Source organism: Ceratotherium simum, chromosome 24, assembly GCF_057802395.1.
Source record: "Ceratotherium simum simum isolate JZ-2026a chromosome 24, ASM5780239v1, whole genome shotgun sequence".
Classification (NCBI taxonomy): Eukaryota; Metazoa; Chordata; class Mammalia; order Perissodactyla; family Rhinocerotidae; genus Ceratotherium; species Ceratotherium simum.
The window spans coordinates 28,765,212-28,788,734 of record NC_141923.1 but is presented as its reverse complement, the minus strand read 5'-3'; the positions used below and the strand labels follow the sequence as shown (position 1 = coordinate 28,788,734).

Below are 23,523 nucleotides of genomic sequence, written 5' to 3'. Positions count from 1 at the left end.
TCTGCATCACTGGGATAAATCCCATTTGGTCATGGCGTGTAATTCTTTTTATATGTTGCTGGATTCAGTTTGCTAGTTTTTTGTTGAGGATTTTTGCTTCCATATTCATAAGAGATATCTGTAGTTTTATTGTGATGTCTTTGTCTGGTTTTGGTATTAAGGTATCTGCTTAATTTGAAATGCTGGCCTAATAAAATAAGTTGGGAATTGTTCCTTCCTCTTCTGTTTTTTGGAAGTGTTTGTGAAGAGTTGGTATTAATTCTTTACCTGTTTGTTAGAATTCAGGGATGAAGCCATCTGGGCTTGGGCTTTTCTTTGCGGGTAGTGTTTTGATCACTAATTCAGTCTCTTCACTTGTCATAGGTGTATTCAGATTGTCTGCTTCTTCTTGAGTTAGTTTCATGAGTCTGTGTCATTCTAGGGGTTTGTCCATCTCATCTGAGTTATCTAATTTGTTGGTATACAATTGTTTGTAGTATTCCTTTATAACTCTTTATTTTTGTAAAGTTGGCAGTCATGTCCCCTTTTTCATTTCTGATTCTAGTAATTTGAGTCTTCTTTCTTTTTTCTTAGTCAATCTAGCTAAAAGTTTGTCAATTTGGTTGATCTTTTCAAAGAACCAGCTTTTGGTTCCATTGATTTTTCATTACTGTTTTTCTGTTTTTTATTAACTTCTCTAATATTTATTATTTCTTTCCTTCTGCTTGCTTTAGGTTTAGTTCTTCTTTTTCCAGTGTCTTAAGGTGGAAGTTTAGGTTATTGATTTGAGATCTTTCTTCTTTCTTAATATAGGCATTTATAGCTATAAATTTCCTTATAAGCACTCCTTTAGCTGCATCCCATAAGTTTTGGTATGTTGTGTCTTTATTTTTATTTATCTCAAAGTATTTTCTGATTTTTCTTTTAATTCCTTCTTTGACCTGTTAGTTATTTAGGAGTATGGTGTTTAATATCCACGTACTTGTGAATTTCCCAAATTTCTTCTTACTATTAATTTCTAATTTTAATTCATTGTGGTCAGAGACATACTTTGTATTACTTCTATCCTTTCATATTTAAGGTTTGTTTCATGGCCTATCATGTGGTCTCTCCTGGAGAATGATGGGTCATTTTTAACTATAAGATCTCATTGTAAAAAAGTCCTCTCTGAGTGATTTTTCTTTTTCATTGTGTTTCAGATTGTGGTTATAATGAGAGGATTGCCTGGCAGTGGAAAGACACATGTTGCAAAACTTATTCGAGTGAGTATGGGAAAGTCAAAGAATCAGTTGCTTTTGTTAGACACTTACCTTCTTAGCAAGCAGTGTGATACCGATATAGGTATTTCCCATTTGATCCATTCTGGTTGGCCCATTTGGTAGATGCTGTTCCGTATAGATTTTGATCTGCTTAGACAAATATTTTTGCCTCTGCTTGACTTGAAACCCTCAGAAGATTGCATATTATTCAGTCATGAGAAGGAACTTGGGTGTAAAATTTATTAATTTATTCCATAAATTCTCTTTAACTTTCTTGACTGTGTGATTCTTAGGATAAGGAGGTAGAATTTGGAGGACCTGCACCCAGAGTTCTAAGCCTGGATGATTATTTCATCACTGAAGTGGAAAAAGAAGAAAAAGATCCAGATTCTGGAAAAAAAGTGAAAAAAAAGGTATGGTATATTCCTCTCAGAGTACATCCTGATTCATTAATAGTATTGAAAGGAAAGCATGTTCAGAGAAAAATGTGGCTTTTTTGAAGAAAAAGAAAGACTTCTCTCTTTTTTGAACACAAACTGTAGTACTCAGGTGTGAAGGAAAGACTGTAAAGTCGTCTCTATCCAGATGCGAACCAGGGAAGAGGTTTAGGATGATTCTTTGCTTTTACTAACTCCCTGTCTCTTTTGGGGGATCTTAGGTAATGGAATATGAATATGAAGCTGAGATGGAGGAGACCTACCGTACCAGCATGTTCAAAACTTTCAAAAAGACTCTGGATGATGGCTTTTTCCCCTTCATCATCCTGGATGCCATCAATGACAGAGTTAGACATTTTGACCAGTTTTGGAGTGCAGCAAAAACCAAGGGATTTGAGGTATAGACTTAAAAGAACTTGAGAGTACTTTGTGTTATCATATAAGGACTGCATTTGTTTGCCTAATCATTATTCACTCTTTCTTAGGTGTATTTGGCTGAAATGAGTGCAGATAACCAGACCTGTGGCAAGAGAAATATTCATGGAAGGAAGCTTAAAGAAATAAATAAGGTGATTTTTGGAAACATAGAAGGTGTTTTATTCTAAACCTCATTTTGTCTGTATCATCACTGTTGTCTGAAGTTCTTGTTTCTCCCCTTTACTTTCAGAATATCTTTTCTACCGGCTTTAGTAAATGTTTCTTATCCTTTGTATCTAAGTGAAAGAAGTGGCCTGGCTCTTCCTAGAACTAGCCTGTTAGACAAAGTATTGGTTAAGTTTGTCTTGGATGCTCATTTGCTCTTTCTTTGAGTAGTTTCCAGAGATAACTTGACCTCCTAAATCTCTCAATAGATGGCTGATCACTGGGAAACTGCACCTCGTCATATGATGCGTCTGGATATTCGTTCCTTGCTGCAAGATGCTGCTATTGAAGAGGTGAATGTCCTTTGGCTCGAAAGTAGTGCAAAAAAGAACTTTTTTTCACCTTTTTTACTTTGAAAAAATTTTAAACTGCAAAAAACTTGCATGAATAGTGTAAGAACACCTGTACAGCGTTCATTGAGATTCACCAATCGTTAATATTTTGCCACATTTTTCTCTATTTAGATATATACATCTTCTTCTTCTTCTTCTTATTACTACTGTTATCAATATTATTGTGGACCCATTTGAGAGTTAAGTTGCAGAACTCATAACTGTTCAACCCTAAATATTTCAGTAGGTATCTCCCAAGAACAAGGGCACTCTCTTATGAAACTAGAAGTCTTAATTATCAAATTCGGGAAATTTAACATTGATAAACTGTATTAAGTAATATAAATTTCCTGAATTAATCTCATATATAGTCCATATTCAGATTTCACTAGTTGTTCCCATGATATGCTTTATGACAATAAAAAAAAATCCAGGATCCAATCCTTTTTTTTTTTTTTTTAAAGATTTTATTTATTTATTTTTTTCCCCCCAAAGCCCCAGCAGATAGTTGCGTGTCATAGCCGCACATCCTTCCAGCCGCTGCACGCGGGACGCGGCCTCAGCGTGGCCGGAGAAGCGATGCGCGCCCGGGATCCAAACCCTGGCCGCCAGCAGCCGAGCGCGCGCACCTAACCGCTAAGCCACAGGGCCAGCCCGATCCAATCCTTTTAATATAAAAAAATAGTTTCTCAGCCATGTCATTGTCATGAAAGGTAAAGAATTTTTGAAGAGTATAGGCCAGTTGTTTTGTAGAATGACCGTCAATTTGAGTTTGTCCGATTGTTTCCACATGGTTAGTTTTAGGTTAAACATTAGCAGGAATGCTACATAAGTGGTGTTGTGTCCTCAGGAGCCGTATGCCGTCAATTTATTTCATTATTGGTGATTTAAATGTTGATCGCTTGGTTCAAGGGGTAGCCATTAAATTTTTCTACCTTTTTCCTTTGTAATTAAGTAATCTGTAGGAAGATACTCTGAAATTGTTAATATCCTTTTCCCAACAGATTTTTGCTCAATGATAATTCTTACCTAAATCAGTTATTAATTTGGTGGAAGTAAATCTTTATCATGGAAAGGGAGAGATTTTTCTCTTTTAATCAGTTGTGTGCTCCTGTTTCGTTTTTCTCCTCCTATGAATGAGAGTTATCAATACTCAATGTTGTCATGGTATTTTTATGTGTTTTTACGTCCCATGCCACTCCCCAACCCATTTCTTTCTGGCCTCTGCCCCAGCTATTCTCCAGAGACCCTCTCACTGAAGATTTCCATGACAGTAGACAATTCTCACTTCTCCTGTTGCTTTAATTTCGCAACCACATATGACACAATTGACCTTGTCCACCTTCTTGAAAACATTTTTCTCTTGGCTTCTGTGAGTCCACCTTCTCCTAGTTTTCCTCTTGCCTCTCTGGCCATCCGTTTTCAGTCCCCTTTGCTGGCTTCTTTTGCTACCCAGTCCTTAAGTGTTGGAGTCCTTTAGGGCTCTGCCAGTCCTAGGCTCCATTTTCATTCTGCACATTCTATATAGGTAATCTTAATCTTTCTGGTAGTGGCTTGGATTGCCACTTATGTGCCCATAATATTAAATTGTAAAGTCTGGAATTAATTTTGTCAATATCTTAATAGCAATTATATGTAAGTGGAAGGATTATGGGTGATTTTTATAATTCCACTGTTATTTTCCAAATTCTCTACCAAAAAACATATATTACCTTAGTACACCTCAAACTCAACCTATCCAATATATAATTTATCCAAACCTGTTCCTTTTCTAGTATTCTCTATTTTAGTCGTTAGATCCACCAATCACTTGGTTGCTGAAACCTTTACTTTTTACTCTCCATTATCCTTGATTCTTTACTCTCCGTTAAACCAACATTCAACCCTATCCCTCCATCATGTAGTCAGTCTACAAGTTTTGTAATTTTACCTTATAAATACTTCTCTAATCCATCTACTCTCTATTTGCATTGCTACCATTCTGGGTCAAGCTACTATCATCTTACTTTTCACCGTACCCTTTCTCAAATTTTGAAATTTGAATCATAGACGTTTTTTACTTGATTGGAAAAATACTCACTAAAGTTTTTAAAAAGAAATCCTAGTAATCCATAGGCCTTCACAACAGATAACCATCAACTTAGCATGTCATATTTTCATTTTCATTTGTCTCCAGGTATTTTTTGGTTTCTTCTTTGATTTCTTCGTTGACCGAGTCGTTGTTCAGTAGCATTTTGTTTAATCTCCACGTATTTGTGGCTTTTCTGATTTTCTTCCTATAGTTGATTTCCAGTTTCATACCATTGTGGTCAGAAAAGATGCTTGGTATTAATTCAATCTTCTTAAATTTATGGAGACTCCTTTTGTGGCCTAATATGTGATCAATCCTGGAGAATGTTCCATATGCCTTTGAAAAGAACATGTATTCTTTGGTTTTCGGATGGAATGCTCTGTACATATCTACTAGGTCTATCTGTTCTAGTGTGTCATTTAAGGCCAATGTTTCCTTATTGATCTTCTGTTTGGATGATCTATCGATTGGTGTAAGTGGAGTGTTAAAGTCCCCTCGTATTATTGTGTTGCTGTCTATTTCTCTTTTTATGTCTGTTAATAATTGCTTTATATATTTAGGTGCCCCTACATTGGGTGCGTAGATATTTACAAGTGTTATATCCTCTTGGTGGATTGTTCCCTTGATCATTATGTAATGCCCTTCTTTGTCTCTTTTTACAGTTTTTGTTTTAAAGTCTATTTTGTCTGATATGAGTACTGTTACCCCAGCTTTCTTTTCATTGCCATTTGCGTAGAGTATCTTTTTCCATCCCTTCACTTTCAGTTTGTGAGTGTCTTTAGGTCTGAAATGTGTCTCTTGTATGCAGCATATATATGGGTCTTGGTGTTTTATCCAATCAGCCACCCTTTGCCTTTTAATTGGGGCATTTAGTCCATTGACGTTTAAAGTAGCTATTGATAAGTATGTACTTACTGCCATTTTTTAACTTTTTTTCTCAGTGTTTTAGTAGTCCTTCTCTGTTCCTTTCTCCTTCTATACAGAATTGATGGTCTCTTTAGTTTGACCTCTGTCTGAAAGCTCTACTCTATAACTCCCCTCCTCCCTCATTTTATGTTTTTGATATCATATCTAACCTCTTTTTTGTGCATTTGTATCCATTGCCCTCTTATCATGGAAATAGATAATTTTTCCTATTTGTGGTCTTCTCTTTTCCCCTTAAATCAGTCCCTTTAACATTTCTTGTAGCACTGGTTTCTTGGTGACAAACTCCTTTAATTTTTGCTTGTCTGGGAAATTTTTGATCTCTCCTTCCATTTTGAATGATAATCTTGCTGGGTAGAGTATTCTTGGCTGTAAGTTTTTTCCTTTTAGCACTTTAAATATATCTTGCCACTCTCTTCTAGCCTGTAAGGTTTCTACTGAGAAGTCAGCTGATAGCCGTATGGGGTTTCCTTTGTATGTAACTTGTCTTTCTCTGGCGGCTTTTAGGATTCTCTCTTTATCTTTAATTCTAGACATTTTGATTATGATGTGTCTTGGTGTGGGCCTCTTTGGGTTTATCTTGTTTGGGGCTATCTGTGCTTCCTGTACCTGGATGTCTGTTTCTTTCCTTAGGTCAGGGAAGTTTTCATCTATTATTTCTTGAAATAGATTCTCTGCCCCTTTGTCTTGCTCTTCTCCTTCTGGGACACCTATAACACGGATGTTAGTGCGCTTGATGTTGTCCCAGAGGTCCCTTAGACTGTCCTCACTCTTTTTAATTCTTTTCTCTTTTACCTGTTCAGCTTGGGTAATTTCTTCTAGTCTTTCGTCCAGCTCGCAGATCCGTTCTTCTGTATCCTCTACTCTGCTTTTGAGTCCCTCTAGCGAATTTTTCATTTCCAGTATCGTATTCTTCATTTCTGATTGGTTCTTTTTTATATCTTCCATTTCTTTGTTGACATTCTCACTGAGTTCATCTATTCTTCTCCCCACATCAGTGAGCATCCTTAACACTCTTAGTTTTGAACTCCCTGTCGGGTAGGTTGCTCATTTCTGTTTCACTTAGTTCCTTTTCTGGAGTTTTGTTCTGTTCCCTTACTTGGAATGTATTCCTTTGCCTCCTCATTTTGCCTCTTTCCCTCTGCTTGTGTCTACGTATTAGGTAGGTCAGCTACGTCTCCTGCTCTTGGATAGGTGACCTTATACAAGTGATGCCTTAGGAGTCCTGCAGTGTGCTTCCCTCAGTTCCCAATGTTCAAGGGGTGACCCCTCTGTGGGCTACGTGTGTCCTTCTGTTATGGCCTGTTTGCTCTCCCTGTATGCGTCCAGGTAGGCCGAGTTATGCTCCTGGTCAGCTGTTGTAATGCTCAGCTGTTTGTAGTTGTTGTGGGCCCTTCAGTCTCTTTATCAGGTGTGGGGAGCCCCACTTCAGTTGGCTGCAAGTTCTAATACCACATTTGTGTTGCAGTATTTCTTTTAAGTGAGTAGGCCCCCAGCGTGGCAGGTTGTTAGGCTCAGGGGCTTACAATTGCTATAAGCCTCCAGCCTTTAGGTCTCTTGTGAGCTCTCTGAGGATTGCAGCTGGGTGGGGCTGGCCTCAGGCACAGGAGCACCCAATTGTTTCAGACTTTGGAAAGTGGGGCAAACCCCCTATGTGGGTCTTTGAGAAGCACAAGTCTTCTGCAGCTGACAAGCCCTGCTGCCCACAGGTCCACACACACAGTCAACACAGTCCTGCCCCATGTGTGTGCCCTGACCTCCCGAAGTGGACCCAGTCTCTCCACGGCGGGAGCCCCCCACACTCCACCACTGCCCCACACTCTCCACCCGCTCCTTGATAACCGTCAACTTAGAACAGATCATTATACTCAACTTGATATGGAATTATAAAGATGGATATCTCAGGAAAGTGAAAGGCATTCTGTCTTTTATCAGTTCTATTTCAAAGTTTAGGGTGTTAAAAATTACTTTGTATGGGGGCTGACCTGGTGGCATAGTGGTTAAGTTTGGGCGCTCCACTTTGGTGGCCTGGGGTTTGCAGTTCGGATCGCAGGTGTGAACCTATGCACTACTTATCAAGCCGTGCTGGGGCAGGCGTCCCAAATATAAAGTAGAGGAAGGTGGGCACAGGTGTTAGCCCAGGGCCAATCCTTCCTCAGCAAAAAGAGGAGGATTGGCAACAGATGTTAGCTCAGGGCTAATCTTCCTCACCAAAAAAAATAAATAAAATTACTTTGTATGTAACGGTGAGTCTGTGATATCTTGCTCTGGGCAACTGTGCTCATTTCGAATTTCGATGAGGGACTCAACATTTTCCTAAATGTTAACTCAATCTTTTTTTTCTTTTTTTAATTGTTATTGGGGTGGTGTAGGTAGAGATGGAAGATTTTGATGCAAATATCGAAGAACAGAAGGAAGAAAAGAAAGATGCAGAGGAAGAGGAAAGCGAACTGGTAGGAGACAGACCAACCACTTTGAACAAAGTGTCTCTTTATTAAAATTCTTAAGGGTTTAAATTCAGATCTGTGGTCAGATTACTTCTGTTAATAAGCACCTTAATGGTAAAAGTTTCCATAATCATCTTCAAGAAGACTTTTGGATACTTTTTATTTTTCCCCTGACCAAAAGAACCCTCTACTGTGTTGTTACAAGAAAATTTTAAGAATGCTAAGAAACTTACCCTTGTACTCACTCATCTATTTGTGGGTGGCGTTAGGAGAGTATACTTTTTTAAGAAAATCAATTACATATGAAAGGGCATTCTTACATTCCAGCAGATATGTGGTACAGCCTACCCAACATATGCATAATTGTCTCTTCTTTGCTACAAGATCTCAAAATTGAGTTTATGTCAACTGAAGCAGAAGAACTTGTTGAGTGAGGAGGCAAAGCGTTGACTGCTGGATTTGTTCTTCTGCATTTTATCCTATTAAGTGATTAGGAAAATGATTTGACTGTGTAGGAAATGCATTTTGCTTAGGCTGACTAGAGGCTTTCATAGTGTGGGTTCAAAGCTCCTGTGTACCTACTGTAAATGCTTTTGATCACACCTCTGTAGAAATGTTTGCCTTACCCTGTCATTCAAGAATATGCGACCTATTGAGTTATGTTACTTTTCAGTGTTTGCTAATGAGGTACAGAAAATAGCAATGCCTTGGAATAATAGTGTTGCTTTTTAAATTCAAAATATTATTCGGTTTATTTAATATTTCAGCCCTTGCTAAAGCTGCTTCTTATAATCTTCTGAAAATGTACAAAGCAAGAACTCTGATTCCTATCCCCTAGAGAATACAGACTCTCTAAGGAGTGGTCTCATCAAACCCATGTGTGATATAGAGAACTCTGGATAGAAATTGTGTGTTCATATAGAGATGGTGTCAACCTCTACATTCTTAGATTTCATATGTGGATTAAAAAATAAGCTTTAAAGTTAATGACATTTGAGTCTCAGTATGTTTTTTTTCTTTAAATGAAGTATTTTTCTTAATTAGGTTGTAGTTTGACATATATGATCTAAAATGTAGGCAGGAAATTCACATGAAGGTCCACGCTGTTCTGGAATATGGCTAATGACCTCTTTAGCTCCTTGCAGCGTGTGTACTAGAAAGTGATCATGTGAGAGGTCTATAATGTTAGCTTTCTGAAGCTCTGTCTTCCTTTTGTGGAAATTTCAGTTCAGGATATGGTTCTTAACATCTGACTTGCTTAGGTGTAGGGCAAAACTTGGAACTTTTAATTGAATTCACTATTATTTTTAAAAGTGAAACACACTGTAATACTATATTTTTACATCAGAAAAAATGGCAAGGAAGCCTTAGCACTCTACACTGCTGGACTATCTCTTTTATTTCCAAGCGGCCTGACATTTCAAGCAGTGAGAAGATAATATAGTTGTAAGGACGAACTGGGTGGTTCCAGCAGGGGGATGTTAATATACTCATTTTGCTTATCTTTATGTTATAAAACTTCTCTTAACCCATTCAAAAATGCAGAATCCAGATCTTCTACTATTGGGTTCTAGTCCAACAGTAAAAGATCCTTGGAGAAGTTTAACCAAAGGGTTAAGAGCAAGTCTCATGTCATTTAGACCATTTTAATGGAATTCTCAATAAACTTTGCATTTTCTACTCTGTGCTGATTACTGCAGCTGGATGAAATCCAAACTTTTCTTGGTTAAGAGAATCCTTTTGGGGGATCGTTGGTATGATATTTTGCCTTCTTTAGTGCTTCAGTGAACCTAGTAAATATGACTCAGAATTTTTGAATATATTATTCTAGTGATGCTTAAGGTTTTCAGATGATTTTTGAGATATAACTTGTACAAATTTCATCAGTACTTAACTTTTAGCACCATCACTTCAGATAGCTTTGTCTTGGTTTGTTCTAAAAATGTATTTGGAAAAGATGGTATAATTTATTTATAACCTGAAATACTATAATAAGTTGAAGTTGAATTATTAGTCTGGCTTAAAGACTAGAAATGTATAAAACCTACAGGTTTCCTGGAAGAATGATGATGCTCTAGTAAACTCTTACACAAAAGCTATTGTTATGACATGCTCGACATACTTTCCAACTTACTTGTGTGTCAGTCTATTCTATGAACTTGAACATTCCCAATAGTAGAGAGATATATTGATTCTTAAAAGAAGATGCTGACACCTTTGATGAATCTGTCCTGTAAAATAAGTCCTAATATTAAAGTTCTGTATGTTAGGGCCTAATAGAGAACAGAGTCCAAATGAAGGAAAAGGGGAATCATACTAAATTACGTGGAAAAAGCATACACTTGCCAGATGAATAAACTGAAAGGATTACCACATAGTTAAATAGTTAATGTACATTGGGAATTTTTAAAATCTTATGGGACTTTGAAATAAAGCCCAGGTATTTTATTAAATACGATGTGAATTGCCTGTGGAAATTTCTGGTTTTTCATATAATAGGAAAATGTAATTTTAAAAGACGTAGAAATAATCATCTAGTTTCCAACTGATGAAAAAGAAATGCTCTGAAATTGATTCATAAAATTAGCTTTTGTAAGATCTAACTGATAAATGGATCGAGTCATTTTAAAATGAAGTTGAACTTCATAATTATGTTCAGTGATACCAAGTTTTCTCCTTTCTTTTGAGTATTTAAATTATACTGGAATATAAAGTAACTGTCTTGAACACTCTTTGGAGCTCATGGCTACTATCACTTGAGAATAGCAGTTATATTTAGAAAATAACCTACCTAGTAGTATAAGTCCTCTGCTACTCTGAATGATATTAATATTAGCACAGTAACTACCGTACATTCTTGCCATATTTGCTATACAGCTGTTGTTCAGACTACAATTGTGTTGTCCTGAACTGTAGCTGCCTCACAGCGCCTTCATGATACTATTCTGAAGTGACTCCTCTGAAATCTGGGCAGTGAAGTTTGGTGGATTTGGTAATTCAGTTTCTTCAAAAATAATGAGACTGTGTTTTCCCTAAGAATATATTGATAACTAGTAAGTGGAAACTGAATCCATTCCCAGTTTTAATGCTTTTCCGATTCAAAAGTGATATGCATGTATGTGTCTCTTTCTAACCCTTCGAGCTTCTCTCTGTGTACAATTTAGGGTTACATTCCGAAAAGCAAATGGGAGATGGACACATCTGAGGCAAAGCTAGGTGGGTATTTCCTTTTTCCTGTTTTTATATGTGATACCTCATGGTAATGGTCATAGATCTTTCTGCTGTACGAAGAACAGATTTCCCCAAATTTCTGCTTAAACCAGGATTTTTGGCCTCCCTTACATCCTCAGTCTGTTTTGCTAGCTTTCAGTTTAACTAGTTATATCTTGTGACAGTGTGAAAGAAGAGTATTTTAAAAGAACTACCTTCCATCCACTTAAGGTTTTTAGAGTAAGCAGAAATATGTGATAAATTTAGTAATAAAATACTGTCACTTCTAAAATCCATTCTTTTATATTAATCAGAAATGTTGGCGCTGAGGAGATTTCTGCTTTTTTAAGAGAATATTTAACTGCGATCCAAAGTTAAACCTGAATATGAATACTTTGGGCAATCATGTTAGTAATAATAATAAATATTGGAGTTTAAAAGTTAATTAAAAGGCAATTATTTTCCTTGTATGATAAATTAGAGTTTCTATGTGGAGGGAGGTACATATATAATTCAGGTTTTTGAGGACCCCGCTTTGTAAGATTTCATTCAAATTTTTCTTCAACTTTAGTGCCAGATTACAAGGTAAACTGGTTAGAATGATTGTCTAAATCAAAAATTGGAGTTGCTTAATGTGAGGTTATCTGTCAAGCAGAAAATCATACATATCCAGTGGATTTTCCTCCAGTATTTCATGGTGATACTGCAAAATGTTTTCAGTTTTTTTTTTTTTTTTGACCCTCACTTAAAGAGAACCATTTAATATATTGATTAAGATGTATTAATAAGTCATCTAAGAAAATGTGATGAGGACTTTTTGAAAGATTGATCATACTAATGTATGAAGTATGACTGTTGGTCTCTGCATTTCTCTTCCTGGTATCATGCAAAACTGAAGTAACCATCTAAATATCTTAAATTTGTAGATCAAATTTGAGTCATTTAGCTGCTTCACTGTTTGGGACACATTGTCTATGATTCTGACATCAGAGGGGCTATATTTTACACACAATTGCATAGGCTATGCCTTTCATTGTACCCAACTCTTCATGTTAGCAATTGATGTTGACCTATGTTAAAAAGTCCTGTGTTCAATGATAGTTCCATAAACTGTAGTATTACTGTATTATTGGGATAGGTGCTTTGTTGTAAAGCCTAGAATTTTTTTCTAGTGTATGTCATGTGAAAATTATATGTGGTTACTGACATATTCTACTAGTCTTCCCTCTGTGGGAAATCTTAATAAAAACCAACTATCTCCTTCCCTAAACCTTTAAAACATTTATAAGTGTTTAAGTGCAATTAGATATGTAGGAAAATAATAATCACAAATTACTTTTTTAATACTAATGCTTTAGATCTGCTTATTTTGACGTTAGATTAAGTCTGTCTGAAGTTCTGTACTTTTAGAATAACCTGTAAGACTGTAAGATCATTTTCCTCTTCTCTGGTTCTCTAAATAATGATTATCTTTTGGGGTAAAGAGAGATCATAAATAAAGAGACAAAGGGATTGTAAAAGTGATAAATATTTTAGCTAAACATATACTCTTCAGAGGCCTTATGTGTAATATATGTTCTAGGATAATGCTTTTTTAGACTTGAGCCAGTCCATTTTCTGTTTTCCTTTCTAATTTCTAAAGAGGAAGGAAAATGGAATTTAGTTATGATGAGTATTCAAGAAAACATGATACTAATTTTGGTATTTGATTTCTTCCATTTGCTTCTCAGAAAATACATTTTATACAGATTCAATCCATTTTAAAGACAGAATGTTAGACAATGAATTCCAGAAATGGATGTGTTAAACCATTTCAGTTAAAGGCACTGAAGATCTAGTAATGAATCTAGAAAATAAATTCTAGCGTGTTTGCAGTTGGGTTTTTGTTTTTAGTAAGAGTGACAGTGATGTTTCATATAATGATTTGTATCTTGCACCACTCTGTTATCTTGAGAGCTAATCCACCAGTGGAGAAAGGCAGATTGAGTGTGAGCGTTCTTACAAGTGCTTGCTTCTTTGAGATTGGTCCATGGAGCCAAATGAGAAGAAGACTCTTCTCTAAAACATAAGGATCTTCATCTGAGAATTAGCCTGTTTATGTTGCCTTCCTTATCATAACAAATTCAATAGATTTGATTACCAAGTACAATTTATTTTTCTGAGTACTTTACCTACACTCTTAAGTTAATCTTGGTAACATGATTATGATGGATGGAAACATATTAAGCTTTAGCAGTGTTATACATTGAGCCAGAAGAGCTGAATCTGTAACTGAGAAATTTTAATTCACAAGTGAGTCTGCCAATGAGAAAATACTCGCTTAACCTATAATCTTTCAAGCAGCTGGTTAAATCTCATTGCAGATTCTTGATCTATGTTCATTAAGTATAGTATACAGTTCAAACTGTGTTGGAGGGTTAAATTGGAAGTGGTGTAATTTTAGAAAAATTCAGAACTGGCCTGAGCTACATCTGGCATGGATGTCATGGATGTTGAAGACTGCCTGTGGCCCACCTTCAGTTGCACCTAACTGGCTCCTTCCCAGCTGGGACACAGGCACCCTAATGCAAGGGTGGGTGTTACATGCCACATCAGATGCTGGGATTCAGCATTGAAGCTACTTAAATTCCAGTGACATGATTTTGGTTTCTCAAACTGTGAGAAACCAAAAGAATGTTTGAGACTGTTATCATCCTAATTTAGATTTCTCCATATTGAGTACTTTTGCTTTTCTCATCTCTGTCATTTGTCTCCGCTTATGAGTTACTGTGTATTGGCCTTCTACACATCGGGCAGTTTCATCTCTTCACGGTTGGAATGCAGTTATTATTTGTATAGACACATAACCCTTGTATGTTCACCATGAACAAATTTTCAGAAATAACCATTTATGTTTAGAAAATACATAGATGTATCTAAAAAATTTTCCTGTTGTGCTATATTATAGTAATATATACTGTTTTGAAGATGTAAAATTCTGTGACCTTCCAAGTTGAATATATAAACTTTCATCTTCATCTTAAAACTTCATCTTTTGAAACTCAGACCTCTGAAAATCATTAGTATGAGTGTATCGGACACCAGTCGTGTTCCGTAATTAACACCCCAGGTTACTCTTCCCTCACCTTACGCCATACATCTGTGTGTTTGGGTTTCCAGGATGCCATGTGGAAGAGGTATGAACCTTTCTTCAGCCCCAAGAAAGAAACTTTAAACATGTTGTGCAAAACAAAATTTCAAATTAAACATTACAAACAAGGGTGTTCAGACTAGAAATACATGCTCCTCTGAATGTCCGTGTGGCAAATATGGGACTCCTGGTTTTGTAACTCCTGTCATATACCCAGTGTATGAGGAAAAGCTCTTGCAGTTTTCATACTGCTCTTCTGCATTGATGCCTGGCCACGCTCTATTCTTGAAATTGAAATATGAAATTTTTCCTTTGAAGTATGTTAATGTCGAAGTTGATCTTATTAAGTTTAGAAATCCTTTGAGGTTTATTTAATAATAAGTGTGTTGGAGCTTTCTGCTCTTCTGGTAATACTGTACACTGTTGAACTGAGAACAGTTTTATTGTTTGTGGGACTTTGTTTTTCTAATACCATGTCCCGTGTCCCTGTGCAATCAAGGGGTCACTTCTTTAAGAGCTTGTATAATATGGCCTGTCATATACGTGTAGATAGAGCCATTTGGTACAGCGTGTGATTTACAGAGGAGATTAGGACTGTTTCTATTGAACTCATCCATGTTAAAATTTTTCCATTGTGATATGATAAAAATTTCTTGAGTTTTGTAAAGTGTTGTAGTTTGCCTTGCTGATTTTTCACTAATATTGCTTTATCGGGGAGGGGATTAGGAAATAAAAAGCTTCACCAAGTATGCAAAATCTTATTGGTTTTTGAAGCCTGTATGGTATGTTACAGTTAGTTGTGTATGAAACTTTTACATATTAAGCATAAACTCACCCTCTCTCCTTCTACTGCTTTCATTGTACTTTTCTTTTCATATCAAGTTCTCTCCAACCTGGTGCCTAAAAGATTTCTATTGTATACACTCTGCACCCTTTATGGAGTTGAATGAAGTGTGGTTATTGTCTGTTTCTGAAGTTTTTAGGTTTTCTTTTATTGACCTGCTTAATATCAGTATGTCTGTATAACTACAGATAATTCAAAAATTTAGTGCTTCAATGTAACTAAAAATATATATAACTCATAATATTTCCCATGTAGAATTCAAAATCAGTATAAACAACCACCAATAAAAAAAGACCACACGTTTTCATCGCGTATTCTTCTTGAAGACATCTAAACTCATATCTCATAATTTCTGAATCAGCAATCCCTGTTCATTTAATTGATTACTGTTTGGGGCCCTTGGAAAGCGTACCCCTCTGAGATTGAGGATTCAGAAAGAAAATTCAGATCTGGTTACTTTGGCTGATGAGCCCTTAGTCTCAGGATGGTCAACAGCACTTCATAGTTTAACCAAAGAAAATGATGATCTGTACAATCAATTTACTCATAAACATTAACTCGTGGCAAATCCTCTCACAGCAGTCAAAATCTCAGGAAACTGTTAATCTAAAACCTTTTTAAACATTAGCTTGGCTCATTAAGTTCTTGGTATTGGTACTACCTGTTTTTCATATGACACAGTATCATACACGATTGCAGATGAAATGGGCAGTGTTAATATTGTACTAAAGACAAAAAAAGAATGGAAGAAATTGTTTTTAGAAAAACTCAACTTTGCATTTTCCTTCAGAACATGAGAGCGGAAATGTTGTGATTTGGGGCGGGGTGCAAGGACAAGGAGGCCAGGAGACAAGTGCCTTTCTTGCTCTGCCCGTATTTGTTACTTAAACCAACATCGTAATGTAGTGGCTACCAGTATGAACACCAGATAAACGATGGAAATTGCACAGAACTTGATATTATCTCAGCCAAGAAGTTAGCTTGGATCTGCAAGTGATGCTGCTCTCAGAAATGTGGATGTGCCCTCTCACAGTGTTCCAGCCTTCTTTTCCCCTGTTTGTGTGTTGTGTGCAAGCTCACACTCTTCCTTAATGCTGCGGCTCTGTGTTTGTCCCTCAGACAAGTTGGATGGCTTGAGAACTGGTACTAAAAGGAAACGAGACTGGGAGGCAATTGCCAGCAGAATGGAGGATTATCTTCAGCTCCCTGATGATTATGACACTCGTGCTTCTGAGCCTGGGAAGAAGAGGGTAAGAGACTTTGTCAATAACCACCAACGGATGAAGGGCCCATTTAGGCATCTGGTTTTAGAAAGCTTTAGGCAGATAATCATATGAATGTTATTTTTTTAGAATGATTTAGTAACACATCCAAAAAAAGAGTCAGACCTTGCAAATTATCAGATCAAAATGTACAAGTAACTTAAAAATTGGAGAACAGAACCTCACGTGGCTAGCATGCTGTCAACTTGAAAGGAGTTTAGAGTGGCCACTTGTGCCATTTTGTCATGGGGCAAAGAGCCAGAGTAGAATGCAGAATAGAATGTTGAAGAAAATCTGTGGGACTTCTTAATGGATTAGATATAGAGGGTCCAGGAGTGGATGGAATCAAAGGTCACTCTTCAGGGTTCTGGCCATAAGCACGACATGTATGTGCTTATCTGAGTGCCATTTACTGAGTTAGAGAAAACGGGGGGAGTCGTAGGTTTGAGAGTGAAAAATCAGAAGTTCAGTGAGGGACCAATTAAGTTAGAAATGGTAATAGGCCTCAGGACTCCAAAATTTAGAAGTTCAGATAGAGATAAATGTTTCAAGAAGTAAAGAATAGTCAATTGTTAAATGACACAAAGAAGACAAGTAAATTGGGAAAAGAGAAATGGCCGTTGGATTTGGCAACATGGGGATCTTTGATGATTGGTCAAGAATCATTCAAGTTTTCTTAGAGAGTTGAAGGGCAGAAGCCAGTTTGGAGCAGATTGAGGAAAGAATAGGAAATGAAGAAGTATAGAATAGCAAATGTAGACAACTTTTTGAAGACATTTTGTTATGAAAGGGAGCAGAGAAATGAAGCCAGGATGTTGGATAGTTCTTCCACACAGTTGTCAAATTCAATAAAAGTGGTATTTGTGTATATCTTTAAAACAAAATAACAAAGCAAAATGGATCATATTATATATGATCGGCATTTATAATTTTCCAGCTAATCTGTCTTTATCTTTCTATATAAGTATATACAGACCTCCTGTTCTTTTCAAATGTCTGCCTAGTGTGCCATTGTTTGGTTGTAAAATCAGTTATTTATCCAGTCCCTTATTGGTGGATGCTTCTGCTGTTTTCATTTTATTGCTATGGTGCAAGTCATGGTGCACATGACTTGGCATCTTTTTGAAAGTATATCCCTAGGGTGGATTTTTAGCCCTAAAGTTGCAAGCTCATAGAATATGATTTGTCATTTTGACAGATATTGTGAGATTGTTTTCTCAAAAGGTTACACCTGTTTATACACCCTCATGTAAATAAGTGCCTGTTTTTCTAAACTTGCACCAGCAGTGCTGTTACCAAATTTTTAAACTTTTGACAATCTAATAAGTGAAAAAAAAATGGTATCTCATTTTTCATTTCTTTAATTAAGAATGAGGTTGCAGGGCCGGCCCCGTGGCTTAGTGGTTGAGTGCGTGCGCTCCGCTGCTGGCGGCCCGGGTTCGGATCCCGGGCGTGCACTGACGCACCGCTTCTCCGGCCATGGCTGAGGCCGAGTCCCGCATACATCAACTAGAGGGATGTGCAGCTATGACATACGACTATCTACTGGGGCTTTGGGAGGAATAAATAAATAAATAAATAAAATCTTTAAAAAAAAAAAAAAAGAATGAGGTTGCATATCATGTTTCTTTACTTTTACACATCATTTATTTTTTAGGAATTTCCTCAATACTTTAATATTAAAAGTTTATTGTAAGTGGAAAAAAATGCCAGTAAAACTTCCCATTACAGTGGCTACCGTGACAAAGAATTCTAGGTTTCAAAGCTCTTGCAAATACTTCAGTCAGTCACTGGGCCCGCCCTTGTCTGTGTGGCTTGAGGAGGTGGGGAAGGGAGATCTGATTACTGTATGGGCCCAGCTCCACTCAGGGACTACTTGTACTGATACCTCTTATTCCAGTTCTAAGCTTGGGGCAACATAAGTGAAGTAGCTTTTCTTTGGGAATAATAATTTGGTGTAGTTTGGTAACAATGAATAATCTCAAATGAGAAATATTTTTCTCTAGTTTATTTTTAGTCAGATAACTTCTCTTCAATAAGGAGTATGTGAGGGCCGGCCCCGTGGCTTATTGGTTAAGTGATCGCACTCCAATGCTGGCAGCCCGGGTTCGGATCCCAGGCGTGCACCGACGCACCGCTTGTCCGGCCATGCTGAGGCCACGTCCCACATACAGCAACTAGAAGGATGTGCAACTATGACATACAACTGTCTACTGGGGCTTTGGGGGAAAAATAAATAAATAAATAAAATTATAAAAAAAAAAAAAATAAGGAGTATGTGAGCCCACGTAGCTTACTTGGTAAGCTGGGTGGGCAAAGAGAACTGAGCTGTGCTCTTCTAGTTCTTTAAAGTGGCTCCTCTTTAACTCTCCTCCCCTGCCTCACACCCTCATTTCAAATAGTTTACAGTGCTCAAACCACTCGTCAAAATCAACATCAGAGCACAAGCAGATCCTACAAGCGGGTTCCTGGGATTAACTTCCACTGTAACAAAAAGGTAGTTCTGTAAAGTTGATCATATTAGAATTTTACAAAGTTGGCTAGGTTTTAAAATATAATTTAGGGGCCGGCCTGGTGGCGCAAGCGGTTAGGTGCGCACGTTCTGCTGGGTTGGCCCGGGGTTCACTGGTTTGGATGCCGGCACGCACTGTCGCACTGCTTGGCAAGCCATGCTGTGGCAGCGTCCCATATAAAGTGGAGGAAGATGAGCACAGCTGTTAGACGAGGGCCAGTCTTCCTCAGCAAAAAAAAGAGGAGGATTGGCAGATGTTAGCACAGGGCTGATCTCCTCACAAAAAAAAAGAAATAAATAAAATAAAATTTAGTTTTTAGAAATCTCACTTACCTACCTTGGCTATAAAATGGTAACTCAAGTGGACATTTTTGTGTGTATGTGAGGAAGATCGGCCCTGAGCTAACATCAGCCAATCCTCCTCTTTTTGCTGAGGAAGACTGGCCCTGGGCTAACACCCATGCCCATCTTCCTCTACTTTATATGGTATGCCGCCACAGCATGGCTTGACAAGCAGTGCCTCCGTGCCTGCCCGGGATCCCAAACGGCGAACCCCGGGCCGCCGCAGTGGAGCACGTGCACTTAGCCGCTTGCGCCACCGGGCTGGCCCTCAAATGGACTTTAATTTGTTTTACTTTGATGACTGTGGAAAGTGAACATTTCCCTTGTTTTGTTTGCTGAACTCATACATTTTTGAAATATTTGTAGTGACAATGGATGAAATATATGTACCTCAAACCTTTGAGTGTTAGTCAAGATTTTTCTGTTACAACAATTTTTTTTTACGGTTAAGATAAATGGCAAAAAATTGAGATTGTAAATTTCAATAAAAGTACCTCTAGGAGGATTAGGAGGGACACTGACATTTAAGAAGCCATTTCTAGCTGAAAGTCATTGTTCTGCTCCTTCTATTTTTAGTGTTTTGGTAATCATTCATTCTACAACATTGAGTGTCTGTGTGTCAGGTCTGTGGATGAAGCCTCCACCTCTAGTGGAAGAGTCCAGCATGTAGATAAATAATGTTGATATAGCATCAGTGTATCTTAGAGATGTGAACAAAATACAGTAGTTTCCAAAATATTTTAATTTCAACTTTAAAATTTTAGGCATTTGTGCTAAAACATATTGCTTATTTAAAAAATAATTACGTACTTTTTCTTCTAATCTCATATTCTTTATTTTATCTGAGTTTTAAAGACTTAGAATTTAAACTGTGGATTTAAAAATTAGCTCTTAGTTTATTCAGGGAGAGATTAATCAGTGTGTTTAACTCTGTGCTAAGGATGTAGTCTGGACTGGTTACCATTTCCTTGTTCATGGCTACAATCTGTCTGTCTGTCCTTCATCCCCTTACCCATTGTGGTCTTTTGCTAAAATGTGTACGCTTGATCCCAATGGGAACTGAAAGAGTGTGTATGAATCTATCAAAATAAATACTTCACCGTTAATGGGCAGAAGGCCCAGAGATCTTTGTATGCTTATTACTTATTAGGCTTTCTTAAGGCCCATGAAGGTAATTGAGCAATAGGTTTTCTACACACTAAAAAGCTACTTTAAAAAGAGTCAGGTATTATCAGTTTCTCACCACTGCTATTACTATGTATCTTCTCTTTGGCCAAGTGGTTGCTGTTTGGAGAAGCCTAGTCATTTCATTAGTAGTCCTGTAAATGATAATAGGGAAGGTCAGTGTACCTCTGAGAGCAATAATGCATTTCCAGGTCCCGTGTGAAGACCATGGAGTATGCACGCTCTGGTTCCCTTTCCTTGTCACAGATAATAAATCACAAGCCATATTTAAAATACGGTCTCTGCAGACATTGGTACTGTGCACTGCAAACCAGTTTCATAGTCTTTCTTTGAGTATTTCAACTTTTACAGAATATGATGTATCTGCTTATATTTTTTAAATTATTACTATAAGAATATATATTATTAAAATTTATAATATATCTGCTTATATTTTTAAATTATTAATATATAGAATCTGTATTTTTTAAACATCAGAATACCAATAGGAAATATCCCTGATCTATATATTTGTAGTTGTCATCTTGCCATAGATGATATCAAAGTCAGTTTCTTGGTCTCTTTATCTCATGAATGAACGTAATAATACCAGCTCCCTATTTTCTCTCTAAGATTAAATTTCAAGAAATATTTATTCTGTGAAGATAAATAAAACTCAGTCCTTGATCTAGGGTGTTTATAGTCTGTTAGGAAACGCAGATCTATAAATGGATAATTGCAATATAGTGTGGAAGTTCAAAAGTAGACATGCCAAAATCCAGAAGTAACTCCAGGGAAGCAAAGATTAATTAGCTTGGCAGAGGACAAGAGGGATAAAGCAGGGCTTGATGACCAGACTCATGCCAGGTGGACAAGGTTAGGGCAAAGATGTGTCAGAAAGAGAGGCTAGTGTATGCAAGGTTACAGAGATGGGTAATGGCCCAATGTGCTCTGAGAGCTAGAGTAATTTTGTACTGCTTGTTTAAAATGCCATAGGCACTGCCCAGAGATGCCGCAGGAGAGTAGACAGGGCCAGATCCAGAGGGACCTGTGTGCTTGGATTTTATTCTGTAGGTAGGGGAAGGATTTAAAGCAGATGAGAGTCACAACTATGTGTATTTTAGGAAGATCACTCTAGCAGAACGGATTGGAGGGAGTGAGAACGAGACTGGAAGACTAGGTAAAGGTTGGTGCTTTACTTAAAGGAAAAAAATGAAGTTGGTGAACTAAAAAGGAGGGACAGAGGAGATGGAGGGGATGAACCAAGAGCTGACCTATTCAGGAGCTAGAATGGTTAGGACTTGGTGATTGACTAGAGAGTTTTCTTTCTGTAACTTATCTGTGGCTTTCTCCAGTTCTCCCCAGTTAATTTCTAATTTTTTAAATTCCTAGTTTCAAATTAGTTATCCTGCCCCTTAGACTATCCAGAGAGGGAAGAGGCCCTTTGCATGTTTATTTTTCCTAAAGCCCAGCCTAACGCTATGTTCTTTTTAGGTGAGATGGGCAGACCTGGAAGAGAAGAAGGACGCAGATAGGAAAAGGGCCATAGGTTTTGTGGTCGGACAGACTGATTGGGAGAAGATCACAGATGAAAGTGGTCACCTGGCTGAAAAAGCCCTCAATCGAACCAAATATATATGAGACTTAGTTTTTGAATGGAGTCATTGTTCCTCTAAGGTAAGGGTACACAGTCCTATAAATAGCCTACTGTGTGGTTGTTTTGAAGTGTTTGAGATAAAGAAGACAGCATGCTTTGCTAAAAATGCTTCTCTTCCTGTATTATTTTCTGGTTCTAAAAGAGTAAGTATATGCTAGTTGCCAACATTTATAGTACAGAGTGTGTGAAAAGGAAGCAATTTTCTGCAACCTGGCTCACTTATAAAAATATGAGACTTGAGAAAATCTTGGGTTCTGTAGATTTGGGAAGGAGTGGAGTGATGAGATACTAAGGTCTACTGAACTTTCTGCATGTTCTTTCCTGGCATGACAGCCTTTTCTTTTCTTTCCAGGTGGTTCGCTTTGAGGTGATCTGAAGCCAAGGCCTCATGGAACTTCGTTGTGTGTCACCTTGCTTCCACGTTTCAGTTTTTGTTTTGTTTCTACTGCTTTAGTTTTTTAAAGTTCTCCAGTGTCCCCACGAGGTATTAGAATCTTGCTGTACCCAAGCAAGACATTAATTTTTCTTTTTAACTATTTTTGGGGAGGGAGGGAGTGATAGCTTAACTGCTGAAGCCAGGTGGGGGTCTGCTGGAGGATTCCAACAGAAAATATTTCTTCCACTGTACAATGTCACAGACTATCTCTATCATCATTGCTTTGTGGCTGTTTTTGTTTTTTACTGTATGTAACTGGTAGCTGATTGTACTAAGATTAAAAACAATAAACTTTCACGATAAAGCCGATGAGATTCATGGGCTATACAGCATGGGCCCTTTTCTCTTGTTTTCTTAATTTTACTTTTATTGCTTTTTTAATATGGTGTATTCTAATTACATGCTAGCTGAACATCTCAAAACTTCTTTCCCGTGGAATATTATGTAGCTCAATGATTCCATAGCGCATGTTGTAAACACAAGGCTCAGTGATGTTCAACACACTCATCTTTGTTTTACAGCTGATTTTTCTCTCTGTCTTTGCATCTTGAAGACTAGTAATTTCGAATATTCATTAGTTCCCTGGAGCTCATCTGTTCTGTAACATGATGTTTTATTGCTTCATTTTTTTTGATCCTCCCTCTGTTCCTCCCTCTCTCCTTTCCTTCCTCTTTTCACTTTCTCCCTTCATGCTGTGTTATGTTTTGATTTTTCTCTGATCTGGCTTTGACTCCAGGTGGATAGAACTGATGTACTGCATGGAACTCAGGAGCTTGTTGCCTTACTGCTGAACTTGAATTGTTGATTTTTTAATCAAGATTGCAGAGGAGCATGGAGATGCAGAGTCCTCTGGCAGGCAGCCTTTAAGCCTGTCA

The 23,523-nt window shown here is 37.4% G+C and overlaps 1 protein-coding gene across 1 annotated transcript in view; it reads left to right on the top strand.

The window, feature by feature from the left end:
• Positions 1-22,980, top strand: part of YLPM1 (YLP motif containing 1) — a 66,305-nt gene extending 43,325 nt beyond the window's left edge. Inside the window, exons 12-21 of the mRNA XM_004426359.3 lie at positions 1,179-1,241; positions 1,532-1,651; positions 1,897-2,073; positions 2,161-2,244; positions 2,527-2,610; positions 8,017-8,097; positions 11,256-11,307; positions 16,395-16,525; positions 22,050-22,232; positions 22,565-22,980. Coding sequence (XP_004426416.1) covers positions 1,179-1,241; positions 1,532-1,651; positions 1,897-2,073; positions 2,161-2,244; positions 2,527-2,610; positions 8,017-8,097; positions 11,256-11,307; positions 16,395-16,525; positions 22,050-22,196 — 939 coding nt within the window. The 3' untranslated portion in view covers positions 22,197-22,232; positions 22,565-22,980. The remainder of the gene's footprint in view (positions 1-1,178; positions 1,242-1,531; positions 1,652-1,896; positions 2,074-2,160; positions 2,245-2,526; positions 2,611-8,016; positions 8,098-11,255; positions 11,308-16,394; positions 16,526-22,049; positions 22,233-22,564) is intronic.
• Positions 22,981-23,523: the final 543 nt, after the last annotated feature.